Source organism: Crocuta crocuta, unplaced genomic scaffold, assembly GCF_008692635.1.
Source record: "Crocuta crocuta isolate KB4526 unplaced genomic scaffold, BGI_CrCroc_1.0 scaffold479, whole genome shotgun sequence".
NCBI classification, from domain to species: domain Eukaryota; kingdom Metazoa; phylum Chordata; class Mammalia; order Carnivora; family Hyaenidae; genus Crocuta; species Crocuta crocuta.
The window spans coordinates 3,181,415-3,202,023 of record NW_027531875.1 but is presented as its reverse complement, the minus strand read 5'-3'; the positions used below and the strand labels follow the sequence as shown (position 1 = coordinate 3,202,023).

Here is a 20,609-nt window from a genome sequence, read left to right as displayed (position 1 = left end):
CGGTTCTGTGCTGACAGCACGGAGCCTGTTTGGGATTCTCTCCCTCTCCCTCTGTCTCTTCTCCTTCGTCATTTATTCTCTCTCTATTTCTCTCTCTCTCTCTCTCTCAAAATAAATAAATAAATAAACATGTTTTTAAAAAGGAGCTTAAGTCAGAATTTCTAATCTTTGTTTACAATGTATTTTTATATTTTCATATTGGAAATGATACAATTCATTTATCTGTGGTCAGTGGCTCTTGGTAGAGAAAATTAGGGGGTGAGCTTTTAGGCTACAGGAAATACTGTATTGTAACATTTATATTTTCCAGCACATTTCAGTTCTAATTTAAGAAAAAAAGATTTTCAGCTATTAGAAAACACAGAGAAGGAAATATGTAAATTATCAAATCCAGTTTTTAATTTTAGTTGTTTAAATCCCTTGTCATTTGAGCTCATAGAACTATCAATGATAAATATTCTATTAATTTGGTTATTAGCCAGTTTTTGAGATACTGAGAAAATGTCCTTAGCCAGTTTATTAGGCCCAAATATCCCTGATATAGCAAAGAACGTTATGCTCTACATAATTTTCTTTTACCTTTAGGTTTTTTTCTATGACTGGACTCATGAGTTCAGGACTGAGTTGAGCTCCACTCTGGGCATCTAACCTACTTAAAAATGAATAAATAAATTTTTTTAAAAAACACAGCATGCACAAAACAAAAGCCTACAGGCATGTTGGACTAAATCATGAACATAGTAAATGTTTAATGAGATGGATTAATTTGAAGTGTCCTGAATTTCAGGTGATGCTACTGGTACCTGTGGGGATCCAGGTACTCCTGGTCATGGTTCAAGACAGGACAGTGATTTCAGAACCAAAAGCTCTGTACGCTTTGCTTGTGATATTGGTTATATCCTTCATGGCTCAGAAGAAAGAACATGTTTAGCCAATGGCAGTTGGACTGGAAGGCAACCAGAATGCAAAGGTAATCTAAACAGAAACTAAATATATTGAAAGGGTTGGAATTTATGGGGGCACCTGGGTGCCTCAGCCGGTTGAGCAGCCGACTGCAGCTCACAGTTCGTAGGTTCGAGCCCCACGTCAGGCTCTATGCTGACAGCTCAGAGCCTAGAGCCTGCTTCAGATTCTGTATCTCCCTCTCTTTCTGCCCCTCCCCCACTCATGCTGTGTTTCTCTCTGTCTCAATAATAAACAGACATTTAAAAAAATGTTTTTTAAAAAAGACAGGGTTTGAATTTAATGTGTACCTAAATTCAGTTGGTCACTATACTACAGGTACAATCGCTCCTAGCCATTCATCCTGTCCCAACCATGGAATAAAGGCACTAGTATTACAGTTTTGCTGACCTCATCCTATTGGAGAACTATGATAGATAATAATTATAAAAAAAAAATCTCTCATGGGCTATTTATGCACAAATATTGTTTACATCACCACAAACATCTCAATTGGAAAAATTAAAAAATATTTCTTAAAAGCATGTATTTTTACCGCTTTATCATAATGCTTTATATAATGGATACTATCAGGGAAAAAATAGATTGTTCTTGACATTAACTCAAGATGTGTTTTAGTTTCAGTTTTGTAGAAATGGAATAATATAGGAAGACACCTAAATGAGATTTTTATGGATAGAGTACAATTGGTGGTAGCTAGAATCCTTAAAAATTTTGATGTTTAAATAAAATTGTTAATCATTCTGACTGACTCAGAGTTAACATAATTAAATCTTTACAGATTGGCTAGAAAATGAAGTATTGCTGAAAAATTATCCATATAATTTAAACTGTTCTTTTTGAGATGACTTTAGTGAAAAAGCTAAACTTGTAAAGATATTTATGAAATGTACTTGACTTATACCAAATGTAACAGGTTTTATAAATAGAAAATAATTCCCAATAGAACCTTCTTGACAGTCTCCTGAGTGAGTATATTTCAGAATCCTTTTATGATATTTAAAATTAATGTCCATATTCTAGGAGGAAGGATAGTTATCTTTTTTTTCACGTTACCAAATTTAATCTTAATTAAGAGACTTGCAGCTCAGTTGCTATTATAAGGGAAACAAGTTGAGAAACATGTTGCTGAGCAAAAGACAATTAAGTAAGACTAAGCTCTCTACAGATTTCTCAAACTTATTTTCCAAAGGAAAATTCTCTGTAATTATATTGCACATTACATGGGTGATATCTAAGTCATCCCTTTGTTCAGCTGAACTACAAAACAGTTTTTAGATGAAATGTGTCATGCTGACTTTGTTTTGTTAGTATGTACATTATGGATAAAAATGAACTAGGAGTTATAGCAAATAGATGTAGTTCATATAAATCATTTAGAAAAATAGATTCTAGTAGATGACTAGACAGAGGGAATGAACAGAAAACAGAGGAGCCAAAAACAATATTGCAACCTATAGAAAAAAATTCTATGTAACTACTTATCAGAAAGTTATAATTGATTATCAAAGCATTAATTTCACTTGTTTAAAAATGAAATTCTAGTGTACATGCAGCAAAACTAGAACTTTAAAACATTTCTAGAGGTTATTTTTTGTTATAATATTTTAGGGTAATTTAACAAAAATACATATTTGTTCATAGACTCTCTATAGCTTTGACTTATTAACTTCACTTTTGAGGATTTTTTTCCTAAGAAAATAAAAATATTAAAGAAAACACACAATTGTAATGATGCAATTTTATATTTCTAATTGATTATGACCAGCAATAACTGAAAAGAATTAGACAGCAGTAAGAAAAATATTATATAAGCAGTTATATATTGACATGATGTAACAGTATATCATCAACAATATATTAGAATAAAGGCCATGATAAAATATAAATTTCTAATGTAAGTTTCTTGTAAAACTTTGTTAAAAATTAAGATTCAGAATTAGGCACTCTAGTAAAGGCCTGGGAAATGATATTTATTTAAGACAAAGTATAAAAGACAGTAAACAAAAATGATAATAGAACATAGTGGTGAAATTCATAGTATTTTTATTCTCTTTATTCCAAATGTTTTGTAATATTAATTACTTTAGTAACAGTAAAATATAAAAGCTTTCATAGATGTATTAATGCGATGAATAAAATACATGGGAAAATAAAAATATCAAATGTATTAAAATAACTTAATAAATAGAAAAATACAAACTTAAAGAATATAGCATTTTGATAAACTGACAAAGATTTTAAAAATAATGGTGTGTGATGTTGCAGAGAATGTGTGATAAGCAAATACTTTTTAAACCATTGATACAAGTGCATTGTTATACATCTTGAGTAACTCTATATATACTTCAAAAAAGTAAAAATATTTTTCAAAAATAAAAATTATTGAGAAATTCTACTTCCAGTCATTTATCTTAAAAATACCATATGGTTTCACTTATATGTGGAATTTAAGAAACAAAACAAAGGATAATAGGTGGTAAAAAAGAGAGCAGAAAATCAAGAAACAGACTCTTAACAATAGAAAACAAACTGATGGTTACCAGAGGGGAGGCGGATGAGGGGATGGAATAAGGAGGGCACTTGTGGTAATGAGCACTGGGTGTTGGATGAAAGTGTTGAACCACTAAATTATACACCAGAAACTCATATTACATTGCATGTTAATTAACGGGAACTCAAATAAAAATTTTAAAAATGGGACCAGTGTACACAGTTGTATATATAAGCTAGACTGCATTAAACTATATTATATGATAAAGAAATTAAACTAAATTAATTTCATGTTTATCAATAGATTGGTTAGGTAAGTTATGAATATACATATCATATAAAACTGTCTAGTTACTAAACTTTATGAAGGAAGGATGCCCTAATTAGAATGTTAAGTAAGAAAAATAAGATTATAAAATAAAGTATTTCTATCTTTTAAAATGGTAGTATTTTACTCCTGTATACTCTGTGCTTAGCACAGTGCCTAAAATAAACATCATGATGAATATATATTCATTTATATGTATTTGTATATACATATTAATATAAGTATATATAAGTAATTTATCAAGTGCTATCTCTTGGTGGATTTATACATTACCTTTAATTTCTTCTTTATACTTTCATTTATTTTTTGACCTTTTATAAATAGCTATTTATCACCTTGATAAAAAGTAAAAAAAAAAAGGTACAGTAATTTTAAAAATTACCTTTAGTAACAAATAAGAGTAAATATAAAATATGATTCATTAAATGTATCTGACACACACAAATAATCAACTGGGAAAAATACATCATGTTTCACCTTTCATTTACTAGTCTGAATAAAACAATACTCCAATGTTATACTATCAGAATCATCCTTATGAACTTGGGCTAGTTGAAAATCTGCCATTAACTAGCTATCAGACCTTGAGCAAATTACTTACTCTCTCTGTGCCTCATTTTCCTACCAAGAAATGGTAATGATGTTAATTTTGAGTCAGAATTTTTGTGAGATTAAATAATATTTAAAAAGTTGTGGCTGTCACATAGTAAATGCTCAATGAATGTTAACCATCATTTATATTAGATTAGGTCAATTGACAGCTGAGAAATGACTCTAGGAGAAATGGCTTTGTCAGCTAGTACTAAACATAAATGGAGCTATTTTCACCCCAACTTCCCCCAAATGTCAGTATTACAGAGGCAAAGATGTTATTGCTTCCTTTGCTGTGTCCAAAAAGATTTCAGCTTTTTCATTCATGATAGATTTTTCACTTACCTCCTTTAACGTTAAGTTAATTTTACTTGTTTAATTCAGATAACATTCTGGGTAAGAAAAATGTGTGTACTGAGGGGAGGAATTAGAGACCAGAGAACAAGAGTAATAGTGTGATTTGTCTGTACCTGGAAACCACCCTGACCAGAAAAGTTCTTGATTTTTATTGTACAAAAGACTGACTGAACCTGGGTCCTTATTACAAAATGCAAATTACTTGACATCTTGAAACAAGGATAATGTTTTTGCAAATCTTTCTTGTGTTGTGTCAAGACTATGAGGCATGATACATAACAAATAAGTATGACCAGATTATTATTTTAGACAGGTACTAATAAATATAGAAGAAGATAATTACTCTTGACAGCACATAAAAAGATTTACTGTATCATATGTTCTGCTGAAATACTATTTGGAGTTTCATATTGTTGTATTATGTATGTGTAAGTTTCCTGTCTACATACACATACACCCAAACATACAGTACTATTACAAAGGAATGGCAAAATTAAATATTTAAGATGCAGCAGGTGATTTACATGGTACTTCTGAAACTTTAATTAAATTTCATATTCATAAAGATAACCTTAAACTATAAAGTACTAAAGTATGTTCTTACATTACAGAAAAATTTAGTATGACATTCAGCATAGGCTTGTTTTTAAGAGATTTTAAAAATTCACTTATGGCATTAATGACAAATAGTTAAACATAATACAGATTATTTAATCATATAAAGTATTTGTGTTTGTAATTCTTGCTTAGGATATGTTGCAAACTTAATGCAAAATATTCATAGAATTTATTTTGTTTTTATTCAATTTATTTTTTCTACACGTTAGCCCAGAAATAGAGATAATAAAGTCCTAATGCAAATCAATTATATACTTACCTAAATAAAAATATACACGGATGCTTTTAATTCTTAAATTGTTCATTTCATATCTATCCTCTTAGTACAATTATAATAAATCTCTGTTGCATCTTGTTGTTACATCTGTTCCAATTTTACATGAGTTGCTTTTTAGGCCAACCCTTTTTTTTTTTTTGAATGGCTTTATTTTTTTTTACTTTTATTTTTTCACAAATAGTTTATTGTCAAATTAGTGTCCACATAACACCCAGTGCTCATCCACACAAGTACCCTCCTCCATGCCCATCTCCCCCCCACATCCATCAGTCCTCAGTTTTTGTCAGCATTCAAGAGTCTCTTATGGTTTGCCGCTCTCCCTTTCCCCCACCATTTCCCCCCTTCTTCTCTCCCTTGTTCCCCTTCTCTCCTAATCCTCATATACGTGCAAACATATGATATTTGTCCTTCTCTGCCTGACTTATTTTGCTCAGCATAATACCCTCAAGGTCCATCCATGTTACTACACATGTAGGCCAACTCCTATAATCCTTCTTTGAAAGATTTTGTAGTGCCCAAAGGCAGTACTCTCAACTACTTTATTGTGCAATGTTTCTATCAAAGGCACTAACAAAACTCTACAAAAAGTAGCCATGATTTGCATCCCAGTAGTTAAACTAGTAGAATCAATATAAATTCATCTTGAATTTCAACTATTTATAAAAGACGATCCAATGCGTATTTTAGAAGGTTTTGTAGCTCCCTTGGATAATTTGAAAGAATCATTTAGTCATTACCTTTTTGTGAGAGGAATTCTAACAACATTTTTATAGGTACTCCTAACCCATTTTGTTTCATAGCTGTGCAGTGTGGCAACCCAGGAACGACAGCCAATGGAAAAGTTTTTCGGATTGACGGCACAACATTTTCCAGTTCAGTTATTTATTCTTGTATGGAGGGATACATCCTTTCTGGACCTTCAGTTAGACAGTGCACAGCCAATGGAACATGGTCTGGAAGTTTGCCTAACTGTACAAGTAAGTTTCTTCTCATTATTTTAAGCCATTACTAGTTACGTGAAAAAAATTTGAGGATATAAATGTGCATGTGTGTGTTTTGTATTTAACCAAACCATGCAAGGTTATGAATATTGGTATTTGTCTTCCAGAGTAAAAGAGGGTAGTAGTGTTATAGTTAGAATGTACACTAGTGACTTTAAGTACCGGCTGGCTTCCCAAGTTACTACATTGGCGGAGGAAAGAGGAATAGCAGAAAATCAGTGCTGTTAATTATAATTTAACAGTTATTTAAAGATAGTGATGAATTATCAGCTATAATTGAGATTAAATATACAAAGAAAGCAATTTTATTTTGCAGTCTAAAGCACATCAATAACTGACTTGGTTTTAAAATTTCTTAATGAGGAACATGTTTCCAGGACTCAGAAAGGCATTGGGTTTTTTGCAAATGTAATCTTGTAAAGGTCAGTAGTTGCTCTTGACAAATGTCCACAGTGGAGCAACCCTTAGCTGACCTAATAATTCCCAGAAATTTAACTGAGAAGACAGGCTTTACACTGTGTGTGAGCCAATGATCCATTACCTTCCTTTTAAAAAATTAGGTTTTCTGTGAGTATTTGCATTTCCTGAATGACTGGCTCAACTGAATCACCCCATAGGAGGATGCGAATAAAGCCATGTCATGACCTATCTCTCATGACACATGATTCTGGAGAAAACTGCTTGTAGTTACTATCTTGTCTACAAAGATTGTTTGTGCAATGACAGGGCTGTTGAGGTACCTTGTGCGAATAGTGTCTCTTCAATGGTGAAGGCAGACTATGGCTAGGAGACAAATGAAATGACCACTGAATAGAACATATTTCCACATCTATAATAGCAAAAATATTTTCAGGTTGTTCATTCGAGTCAGTAAAAAGTAATTATTCCTGGCCCTATGTCAGCCCCAGACATTGTTACATATAATCTTTTGGGTAATTCTTTACCCGACCTTGGGCAGATGGTCACAGACTGATCAATATTTTGCTGAATACTCAGCGAGTTCTCTTCCTACATCTCTTTCTGGGCATGACCTGTCTGGTTCTCCGTCTCACAAGCTCTATCCATTTGTTCTCTCCTGACTCTCAAAACCATCTCTTCAACAGAGGGTGTTGCATGGGGTCCCTCTCTCTATGCCAAGGCCTGAGTTCTCTTCAGGCAGTGACATGAGCCACTCTTAGGACTCAAGGATCACGATGCTTCTGTGCTCTGCTGCCTGAGGAAACCGGATTTTTCTTCCTTGTGACTCCTCCCACCCCAACCCCTGGTTGTTAAAAATGCAGAATAAAAATAAATTCTCCCTGATTTCTCCACTTTGAAGGAAAGAAATCCTTCTACTTACTTTAAAAATGTCTCATTTTTTGGTGATCCCAAAAAACCTAACAGATAATAAATATGATTTACTATTTCCATACTATATTACCCCATTTGAGTCTTTAGAACTATATCCTGGTATTTTTTATTTTTTTAATGTTTTTTTACTTATTTCTGAGAGAGAGAGACAGCATGAGCAGAGGAGGGTCAGAGAGAGAGGGAGACACAGATTCCAAAACAGACTCCAGACTCTGAGCTAGCTGCCAGCACAGAGCCCGATGCGGGGCTCAAACCCATGCACTGTGAGATCATGACCTGAGCCAAAGTCAGACAGTTAACGACTGAGCCACCCAGGCACCCCTCCTGTTATCTTTTATTTATTTATTTTTAAATATTTTTTATTTATTTCTAGGAGAGAGAGAGAGAGACAGCGTGAGCAGGGGAGGGTCAGAGAGAGAGGGAGACACAGACTCTGAAACAGGCTCCAGGCTCTGAGCTGGCAGTCAGCACAGAGCCCGACGCGGGGCTCGAACCCACGAACCGCGAGATCATGACCTAAGCGAAAGTCGGACGTTTAACCGACTAAGCCACCCAGGCGCCCCTCTCCTGGTATCTTTTAAATATCAGTTCAAATGACCCATTTGGCAAAGCCTTCTCAAGACACTTCCTCATATCCCTTTTAGCTAGAAGTGATCTCTCCATGGTGTATAAGTGCTTTTTCTTTTTCTAATGGAAATTACCTATAATGCTAAACTGTAAACTTTATAGGCAGTAGTAACCAGGTCTGTTTATCTCAGTGACTTTCTAGTGTGGAGCACAGAACCTTGTATATGAATGACTAAGTAATTAGTTGTTGACTAACTGGATTATTTCATTTGCATTTTACCTATTAGTATACACAACTTATCATTTCACTCCATTTTAAAATGTTTGCAGAAAGGACTTATAATTTTGTAGATAACATGGCATGAAGTTTCTAGAAGATAGTATGTGTTTAATATACAGTTATCAAAAAGATGAAATAATGAGTATATTCAGAGTAAAGAAAATCTGTTGACTAATACATCTTTGTTTTCCCCACAACAAATAACAATTTAATTTCATCATTGGTAAATATCTAAGTCTCTTATTTAAGTTGTTTACCAAGTTTAGTAAAGATAAATATACGTATCCCAATTTTTGAGACTCAAAATTGCATTTAATTGGATCATTTTCATTTTACTTAAATTTTTAAATCAAATTAAAAATCAACTAATTCAATACAGATTAGTTACAAATAGCATATCAAAAATATGAAGAAAGTTTCTTTCCTTATGTCAGTTCTTCAAGGAAAAATATTGTGTTAAATAAGGTATTTTAAGCACTAGTTTTTAAATGATGAATCACTATTAAATTAAAAACAGAATTTGTAACAGTTGACTTACTTTATAGGCACAAAAGTGCCAATATCCCAGTAGCACTCCAAACAAAATCAAAAAGAAAAATATCCCTTAAAAAGGAGAACAGAGAGAGGTTTGAATGGTAATTAAAATAGGCTAAGCTTCTATAATTAAAGAATCTAACATAGTGATAATAACTTACATGTGGTAATAAAACTGAATTAGAGTGACTGTCTCAGATTTCCTCTCATTAATTTACAGTGGAAGTTAATTTAAACATATTACTGATAAAACCATGTAATTTTGCATCTGGAAGAGATTATGTCACAGACTTGCACATGTAGATCAGGAAACCGAGGCACCATATCATTTAACTGACTTATTGTTTACTGTCAGAGTTTACTGCCAGTTATTTCTGCCACATACATGGATGGAATTTTCCATTAAATTCAATTATGTTATATATATTATTACATTATATATATTACATTATATATATATATTACATTAAATCAAATCAAATTTAACCAGAAAGGTTAAATTCAAATAATAAGTATTTTAATAAATTTTGACTTAATATAATTGCCTTTTGTAGACATCATTTTTTAGCATCTATATACAAGGACTTAAATATAAATTTGAAATGAATTATGTTACATATGAGGAAAATTTAAAGTGCCTGAATTAAATTTCCAAACCATAGCCTTGGCAATAGTTCTTGGCAAATTCACCTAAACAAAACAAAACTTTCCTTTTTTCCCCCCAAATGGTTATTATTTTTACTCATATAGAATAATATCTGTTATTGAGTGTTTGCCAGTGGTTAGGATTTATGCTGAGTGCTTTATACAAACCCTCTCCCTATTTCTAATAACAAATCTATGAAATATACACTATTATCCTTTCTATTTCACATTTGAAGAAATGGTATCTTACAGGGAAAACACAACTGTATTCCTCATGGGAACACAGCTAGCATATACAGGATGTAAGATTTAAACCCATATTTATTTGACTCAAGAAGCAATTTTCTCAGGTTCACTTCATTCTTTCCTTTTGCACCTTTCCTCCTTTTTGTTTTCTCACTTTATTTTCTACCTTCACTAGAATAATCAAGTATATTTGCATGATATAAGTAAAAGACATTACTCAGAATGCATATGGATTTGTTTCATTAATTTATGGCCTATTCCTCTCTTTTTTTTTTTTTCAATTTCCCTGCACTTACCAATTTGAGTTCTACAGGGTTATATTATTTCTTAATGATTTGGCTACTTGTAAGATTAATTTTTTTCAATAATACTTTCTGCTTAAAATCACAATTTCCTCTATATATCTTGTCAATAATTTTTGTTTGTTTCAAGATGAATGTCCAAACATTAATACAAATATATGTTAGTAATAAATCTGCAAATCTTGCAAGAGATGAAATATTTTGATGTGTTGAGTCAAAGGAAATGAATCAGGCTACTGTTGAATCACATACATAATCATTGACAAAATGGATCTGCTAGAATTGGAACAATATCAGCTGAAAGAGATAAAATCAATGAGACATGATATGATAAATGTTTCAATATAGGATGATTTGAGCATAAAAGAATTAATAGAGACCCTTGAAGAAATTAATAAAGCCCTTAAAATATAGATGTGGTGAAAGTAAAGTGAAAAAAATTCAATTCTATTTGGATTTTTTCTACCTTTTTTAAAATAAAATTTTGATCAAAGTGGTTTTCTTCCTCTTATCATTAGGAAACTAGTTCATCCTACATAGTAAAAATCAGAGTAGTGATCTAATTTTTAAAATAAAATTTTATTTTTTAACTTACAGCATGATATATTTTATCTAAAAAATGCAGAACTGTGACTATATATGGTAATTGTACTACTTATATGTTCAGTTAATAAAAAAATCATCTACACAAAGTCTACTATCTTTTGGTACTTTCCCAGGAACTGAGAATAAAAAGTCCAATAAGTAAGGTCTGTGGGCTCTAATATTTCATAGGTCAGCGAAGAATCATTGATATTCCAAGCACTTTCACCCTTTGAGAATTTTCCACCATGGTGATTTGCATATGTACCTTTTATTTGCTTGATTGGCTAGTAGAAACACACACACACACACACACACACACACACACACACACTGCTTTTCTGTCCTTAAAAGAACCACAGTCCAGTCTTGTGGGTAGATTTGCCGTGTTCATTTTAATGATTTTTGGAAACACTTTTGGAATAAATGTAATTTAATAATAATGGTAATGCCCCCACCCTTCCTCTTTCATATCTAGCCAGAGTAGAAATGTAGTAAAAAAGTAAAATTTCCTTACAAAAATTCTGTTAATACCTGCTAATATTCAGCCTGCTCAAGATTGCAAATGAATTGAGAAATTGCATATTTAATCAATCTTTCTCTAAAGTCATGCCTCACAAAAAGAACTCTTCTGTCTTCTCTAGGCAGGTGCTTATCCAGAACCCACTATCAGTTCTGGAGTGTGAAGCTTCCCTCAAATAACTATTTTTGTCTTGGGTAGGTAAAAGAATATATCATGAGATCAAGGTCCTACATCTAAATATCATGCACACTTTGGCAGAGGAATTATGTTAAGAAACATCCATGAAACTAAACCAAGCTGGAAGGAAAAGATATTTGCCACAATACTAAGAAGCTCACAAAAGTACTCTGATTATAAAATTTGGTGAAGTTCCTTTCTGTAATGTTTAAAATGAGAAAAAAAAAAGAGCTAAACAATGAGTGACAGGGTGGCTCAGTCGGTTAGGCATCCAACTCTTGATTTTGATTCAGGTCATGATCTTATGGATCGTGAGTTCAAGCCCCACACCAGGCTCTGAGCTAACAGTGTAGAGCCTGCTTGGGACTCTCTCTTTTCTCTCTGCCCCTCACTTGCTGACTCTCTCTCTCTCTCTCTCTCTCTCTCTCCCTCTCCCTCTCTCTCCCTCTCTCTTTCTCTTAAAATAAATACACTCTAAAAAAAAAGGGAGCTAAAAACTAAGCACAAGCAAATACTCATTTAAAAATATGGTACAAGATCCTTACCTTTTGGTGTCTTGTCAGGCAGAACCACCTCTTTACCTCAAGCACATAGTGCACATAGTATTTAGGAAGAAGATACAATCTGCCCCAGGACAGGGCTTGAAGTAAGGACTGGCTTTCAGTGCTAAGAAGAAATAAAGTGATTTGTTCCTTGGAATTTTTTTTAACCCACTAGGACTCCTTCCAAAATGATTAATGACCTGTATCTGGCAGGTCTTGTTATTTGGGCCAAGGGCAGCATACTCATTCAGATCCAGAGATAAATGAATGTCAGGCTTTTGTTCCAAATAACCAGGGCAGAAATGGTCCTTACTGGATTTTGTTACCAAACTGAGAATTCTTGAAGAATTTTCTTTCTTTTCTTACTTTTTTGTTGTTGTTTTTTGTTTGTTTGTTTTTGTAGAGAACAGGTCAGAGACATGGGTAAAGTGAAACTAAAAAGTCATCTAAATCTCCTCAAGGAGGGAAAGCTATCTCTGAGTGTAGTAGTTTCCAAAAGGCGGTGATTTTGCTTCCCAGGGATACTTGGCAGTGTCTGGAGATATTTTTGGCTGTCACAGTGCAGGTGAATTAAGTGCACTATAATTATCTAGCAGATAGAAGTCAATGCTAAATATTCTTAAAGCATAAAGCAGCCCCCTACAATCAAAAATTAGTTGGTACTGAATCAATAGCGTCGAACTTGAAGTTGAGAAAACCTACTACTGAGATCTAAAAAGGAAACCAGGGGCACCTGGGTGGCTCAGTCAGTTAAGCTCCCGACTTCAGCTCAGGCATGATATGATTCTGTGGGTTCGAGCCCCATATTGGGCTGTGCTGATAGCTAGCTCAGAGCCTGGAGGCTGCTTTAGATTCTGTGTCTCCCTCTCTTTCTCTGTGCCCTTCCACGACACATGCTCAGTCTCTCTCACTCTCTCAAAATATAAATAAAAACATTAAAAATGTAAAAACAAAACATAAAGGAAACCAATGTTTCAATTGAGAGATTATATAAAATCAGAAGCATTATCAGAGAAATGACCATCTTTCTGGAACTTCGATCTGCTAGGATGGACTTTTTTTTTCTGAGCTTGAAACCTGGAACAGTACATTGTAATTATTTCTGAGCAAGAATGTCCATTGATGCATTGTTTCTAATAGGCAAACAGTGAGATAACACAAACATCAAGGGTTTGGTTACATAAATTATATTCCATGTATATCCATGAAAAGGAATAAAAGCGTGATTAATGTGATTCTATGTTATTTAAAAATGCATATTTATAATTCTCACTTAGGAAGTTAAAAGAGAAAGTAGCTTTGAAGTGGCATAGACTAGAATCACCACAATTGTTTTATTTTTAGCATAGATATCATTTACTTAGATTTATCATAAATGATGCCAAATGGGCATCAATTACATGATAGAAGCTAATGAGAAAAAAACTTCCCACAAAAACAACTCAAACCTTTAAAACATTGTATATTTTTTGAGAATTTAAGCTAATCATTTCTTACATATCATTCACATATTGACTCTTTAAACAAATATTTACTTAATCTTTTTTTAACAAGTTATGTACTAGACTAGGCCCTGAAAATAGAACAATGTAGAAAAGAGACAAAATAATTGTCTTCATGGAGTTTATTGGTGTGTGTGTGTGTGTGTGTGTGTGTGAGCGCACGCACGTGTGGTGGGGTTTTGGAGTGGTGAGGGTCCAGAGCTGAGGGTCAAGAAAGAATTCTTGAGAAATCTTCTGTGCAAAAACGTGATTTTATTAAAGCACAGGGACAGGACCCTTGGTCAGGAAGAGCTGCACTGCGGTTGTGAAGAGTGACTGGTTATGTACTACGGAGTTGGGCAGGTCAAGTCAAAAGGGAGGCCTCCAGAAGGACTTTCATATGCTAAAGAGGACTCCTAAGATCCCAAGGGTTTTGCTATTGTTAAGCTGAGGTTGTTTTCCCTAGTACAGTAGGGGGTTCCCGGAGAAATGTTATACTCTGTATTTGCCTCAGTATTTGTCAGTGGGCTGCAGGTTATAAAGAAATTTAATTTTACTTGCCTTTCTGGCCTTTGTTCCCCACACCACTGTGGAGGGAACAGTGATATTGGGACTCCAGGAAACTGAGTCTCTAGGTTTCTGGAGATTTGGCTATTGATAAGATTGCCCTTTTGTTGTCATTTACTAAGATATTTGTAAACTGATGGAGACTCATGTCCTCCTGGACTGTGATTTCTATCAGGTAACCATTTGTTTTCTCCTCTTAGCTTTAGGGCAGTCAGGAGTGTCTGAGGAATGTCACACATATCACACTTTGAGAGGGGGTGTTTGCCAGCATGGGCTTTGCCCTCAGCTTGCCTTATGCCTCTGCATCACAGCATGGGTACTTGTGCACTGTGTGCTGAGGGGATTTGGTGACCTTTGAAAAGATTTTTCTTGGAAGAAAGTACAGCACTCCATTGTCATGACTGAGGTCTCTTGAATTTTAGGGTAAAGTCCTACACAGCCACTATTCTGAGGTTTTGCCTGGAAAGACCAAAAGCCTCTTTTTTGTTGCTGAAAACAAACTGGTGGCAAATGAATTGACCTGTGGAGCAGGTGCTGTTTACAAAGACTGTTGCTATTGGAAACTGCCTCTTTGCTCTTTGCTTCACTAGAAAGCTACCAATAATTCCTTGTGAAGCCCTTGTTGTCAGGCACTTCATTCATAAGGCTGCCACATAAACAAACTCTTTCTTGATGCCTTTTTGTAAAATAAGCCCTCTGTCCTCATTTTCAGTAGCTGTACCTCAGCTCAGTGCTTTGGGACAGATTACCTGTTTTTTCTTGCCAGACTTCTATTTCAATCTGTAAAGTGCTGCCTAGAAAATAACAACACTGTATATGTATGCTCTTTAACAGCCCGCTTCTTGATTGGAATGTAGGTTAAAATATATATATCACACACATATGTATAGTTATATATATGTGTTATATGTTATATACATATAACATATGTATATGTATATATAACTATATATATGTATATATACATATAGATGTATATATACACATACCCAGAAGGCAAAAGGAAACAAAATAAATCAAAGGCTTATGCTCACTTTTATGTAGTTGTAAATTTTGAAACAAACTGAAATTTTGAAATGATATTCCTGGTAAATAAGTGGGATTTGATTTCCTATTCAATTCAGTTGCATAATTTTTTTTTTAGTTACATAATTTTAAAAATCGTTTCTTCTACAATTATTAAAAGAACAAAAATTATCCTATATGCAAAACTCTTATTAGGATCAGACAGAAACACTCACTGGGTGTGATTTCAGCAAACTGTCCCCAGGGCTCCTAGGATTATCAGGTGAAGTGTGGTGAACATTGTTCTTTAATTAAATGCCATTATTCATGATCTTAAAACTTCTTAGGCTTAGCGGATTAGAATAATATGAAAGAAATCTTGACATTCATAATTTTAGTGGTAAATTAATAAATACAATGTAATTGAAGTGCTATTAAGGTCTTCTATGCCTTAATCTACTTTTAGTCTTTGACCCTAGACATCCAAAATACTTCTCTAATCTGATCACCCATCCTGGTGGCACCAATTAGATGATCAGGGAATCTTCACTGAAGAATTAATTAAAAGTAAAAATGAGAGAATATAGGGCAGATTTACCTGATGAAATTATTTAACCTTTTATGAACAAAAGGATTTTGGGCACCAGGGTGGCTCCGTGGTTAAACATCTGACTTCAGTTCAGGTCATAAACTTGCAGTTCAGGAGTTTGAGCCAGGGACTTAGACTCTGCTGACAGCTCAGAGCCTGGAGTCTGCTTCGGTTTTTGTCTCCCTCTCTCTGCCTCTCTGCTTGCACTCAGTCTCTCTGTCTCTCAAAAATAAATAAACTTTGGAAGTACAAAATTATCTATGAACAAAAAGATTTAAAGGGCAAAAAAAAAAAAAATGGATAGTAAAAGGCAAGTAACCCCATATGTTTTTTTTATCTCTAGAAAAGAAACAGTGTAACCTTGTATTTTCCTTTTTCTTTAGCTGTCAGAAAGCTTTTAGACAATTCCTTGCCCAAAGCAAGCTTAAACTACATACCACAAAACAGCAAATTCTTTTGTCACTTATATATAATCTCTGTTATGCCTTATTATTAAATATCATATTTAAAATTATTTCTCTTTTCTGTTATCTTAGTCTTTCTGAAAGATTTCAGATGGCATTATAAATGATAATATTATATGTGTAAACAGAGCAAACTTTAAGGACTAATACAATTGATAGAACTTCATGATGGGGTTTTGGGGTGATGGGGGGTTCATGGGGTCTGGAGCCAATGGCCAAGAAAGAATTCTTAAAGACATCTTTGGTGTAAAAAGGTGATTTTACTAAAGCACAGGGTCAGAGCCCATGGGCAGAAAGAGCTGCATCCTGGTTGTGACTGGTAACTCATTATATACCCTCAGGTTGGGAGGGGGTCAGGGATAAAGTTTCTAAGGTATTTTTGAAACAGAGTTTCCAGGACCTTGAGTTGTTACTAGGAAAACACCATTTATTACTGTTTAATAAAACTTTAGTCATGAGACCCTTCAGATGTGTATCAGAGGGACATATATAAGCTTGGAGTCTGATTGCCAGCATATATCTTGGCGGAGTTGAGATAAAGGAAGTTTCCAAAGGAATTTTTATATGTTAAAGTAGACTTGCAGGATCCTGGAATGTCAGGATAATGTTAAGCTAAGATTCCCTTTGCCCCTAACAAAGTGTCATCATCGAGGCAGGTGCGATCCTAGAGGGCGGTCACTCTGCCTGTTTCGAGGACTTGTCAGTGGGCTGCAAGCAGTAAGGGAATTTAACTTTTCATTTGCCTTAGTTTCCCACATCACCATGGCAAGCACTTGACCCTTCTTACATCTTCATGAGGGTGATATTAAGGCTCCAGGAAATGGAGTCTATAGGTTTCTGGAGATTAGGCTATTAATAAGATTGCCTTTTTGTTGTAGTTTACTTAAGTTATATGTAAACTGAAGGACACTCCTTCCTACATGACCATGATCTCTATCAGTCAACTGTTTGCTCCCTTTCCTTTCCTCTGTTCTTGTGCAGCCAGGAATGTCTGAGGAATATCACATATATCCCACCTTGTTGGGGGGGAGGTGCTGTTCGCCTATACTTTGCCCTCAGTTTGCTTCATGCTCCTTCATCAGCTCATGCTCAAGAGGGTCTTGTGCTGAGGTTTAATGCTCTGTGATGGCTGCCTTAAAATTCTTAATTTCAACTTTAAATTTGTATTTTGTAACTGAAGTCTACTGGGACAATGGAGCATGTGCTGAAGGTTTGGAGCCTCTGTTCATAGACAGTTGGCCTCTCTGCCTCTCTATCCCTGCCTCCCTGTCCTAGGATGCGTTATACACCAGTTGCTCCCACCATGTGGTGCTCCTGGCCTTGTCCGACCTCCTTGTTCCCACCCTTGCCCTGGGGCCACTGATGTTCTCTCCCCACCCAGTCCATAGTGTCATCAGCAGAGGGAGGCTCACACTGCAATTGTCTTCCACCCCTTTATGGGAGCCTATGCAAGCATGAAACATCTGGGAGTTGAGTATATTCTTAGAGTCTTAGCTCAGAGCAGGACAGCAGCCACCCCTTCCTAGGCTGCAACAGCAAGGCATATTTAGTAAGAACTTGATGCAGGCCTCTCATTCACCCCCAATACCCCCAATCCAGAAAGCAAATGCTTTCTAGAGTGGAGTGGCAATTTCTTGGAGGTCATTCTTTCACTTGAGTTGCCAATGAATTGGTGAAAATGGTAAATTGATTTCTCTGTCCCTAGCTATGGCATTTTCATCACCACAAATCAAGTCACCAGCCCTGCATGTAATAGATTCACATTTTATCATTTATTCATTCCTTCATTTATTCAATAGGATGTATTCTTTTTGCACCTAGCATTGTTTTAATTAAAAACTATTATTTATAATATCCAGCTGAGCAACAGACAGTATGCAGAAAACATGCTCTCAGTACAGCAAGCCTGATAAATTAGAGATTTCAATTGCTATATATGGAAATACATAGATTTCAAATATTATATTAGAAATCCTAATTCTAGTAGCACCGGGGTGGCTCAGTCAGTTAAGCTTCTCTGTCTTCTGCTCAGGTCATGATCTTGTAGTTCATGGGTTCAAGCCCTACATCGGGTTCTGTTTTGACAGCTCAGAGCCTGGAGCCTGCTTTGGATTCTGTGTCTCCCTTCCTCTCGGCCCCTCCCCTGCTCATGCTCTGTCTCTCTCTCTCTCTCTCTCTTTCAAAAATGAATAAACGTTAAAATTTTTTTTTAAATCCTGATTCCACAGGATGGCTTCTACATGATCACCTAATGCAGATTAAAAGAGGTTAACTGCATCAGAGTTCCTTACAGTATAATAGTATATTAACCTAGTCTTTTCAGAGTCCAAATGGCAGTTTCTGAACCACATGCATAGAATCTGTAATAAGCATACCTGATCATAATCAAGAATTGTCAGTGTGTGGCTTAAATATGCTTATGTTTTGTAATTAAAAATGAATATGATAACTAAATTCCCTACTTATATATTAAGTATGCCATATGCTTACTACTTCTCTCCATTAAATGCATGGCACATTAACCATCTGCTCTTCTAATCCAATACTGATAGTAATCAGTTGTGGAGACCCAGGTATACCAGCCAACGGACTGAGATATGGAGATGATTATGTGGTTGGACAAAATGTTTCTTACATGTGCCAGCCAGGCTATACAATGGAATTGAACGGTTCCAGAATTAGGACTTGTACAACTAATGGCACATGGAGTGGAGTAATGCCAACTTGTAGAGGTATGATAATTTTTTTTGATAATTTCTTCAGTATTTATAAGTGATGACCACCACGTATTTACTTTTTAATATGTAAATTTAAGCTTAAAAAGTGTTTTGTATTATTTCACTTTTTTCTGATACTGTAAATTGCTGTAGCTTTTATTTCAAAACCATATAGATAATATATACGATTTGAAAATGATATCTCGAGAAAGATATTATATCTTATTGTAACGACAATGAAATTTAGTGCAAACAAAACAACAAAAATATCATATGCTCTAATATGTACTTGCCATCATCATTTATATTGGAGTGAGCATTTAAAAGAGAATATATAGTTAACAAATTATAATTTTATTTGATGATCCACTTGGGTCATATAATTCAAAGATGGGAGGAAAACTTTCTATAACTTGAAAACAATCTTGAATTATAAAACTAACTTTTCATGAGGAAAGGATCACGTTTCTTGAATGCAATCTGTAATTGATCTTTTAGTCAATATAGGCATACATTTGCTACTTTAATGCTATCCATTTAATGCTTGAAATATTGTTTATAATTTTTTACAATTTTTCTGATTACTTATGTAATACTGTAGATGTAATGTCGAACAATTTCTATTGTTTTATAATACTGAAGTTTCTCATTCAAGTATCTTTCTAAACATCTGTGAATTCACAGTTTAACAAAAAGAATAATTTAAATGTATGTCTCTTTCTTGATTACACTCTTTCTGAATCAGATCACTACCTATAGTTAATATATAAAAATATATGAACAGACATTTTATATTTTAGAAGTTATTTCATACATCATTAATTGATCCTGATAATGGCAATGTTATACAACTCCAAAAATTATTAATATATGTTGCAAGTCATAAATATATAGTCATTCCTCATTTTTAGATTTTGCATTGGTCGCTTCCCTTTTCCCCCATCATCTCTATCACATTGTCCTACCCATTTCTGCTTGAAGCCAATTTAAAACAAATTTTAGGGGTATCTGGGTGGCTCAAAGGTAAAGTTTCTGACTTCAGCTCAGGTCATGATCTCATAGTTTGTGAATTTAAGCCCCACATTGGGCTCTCTCCTCTCAGCAGAACTTGCTTCAGATCCTCTCACTGTCTGTCTGTCTATCTCTCTCTCTCTCACTCTGTCTCTCTGTCCCTCTGCTGCTTGCACTCTTGCCCTCTCTCTCTCAGAAATAAATACTCAGGGCACCTGACTGCTCTGTTGGTTTAGGGTCTGACTTTGGCTCAGGTCATGATCTCATGGTTCATGGTTTTGAGCCCCATATCAGGCCTTGAGACTCCTTCAGATTCTGTGTCTCCCTCTTTCTCTCTGCCCCTCCCCGCTCGCACTCTGTCTCTCTCACTCTCAAAAGTAAACATTAAAAAAATTTTAA

The 20,609-nt window shown here is 34.5% G+C and overlaps 1 protein-coding gene across 3 annotated transcripts in view; it reads left to right on the top strand.

The window, feature by feature from the left end:
* CSMD3 (CUB and Sushi multiple domains 3) overlaps nt 1-20,609 on the top strand; it is a 1,194,711-nt gene that overhangs the window by 1,131,202 nt on the left and 42,900 nt on the right. For all 3 annotated transcript variants that reach the window (XM_077772930.1, XM_077772929.1, XM_077772928.1), the window contains 3 exons: nt 788-970; nt 6,428-6,604; nt 19,035-19,214. In XM_077772930.1, the coding sequence (XP_077629056.1) occupies nt 788-970; nt 6,428-6,604; nt 19,035-19,214 (540 nt within the window). The remainder of the gene's footprint in view (nt 1-787; nt 971-6,427; nt 6,605-19,034; nt 19,215-20,609) is intronic.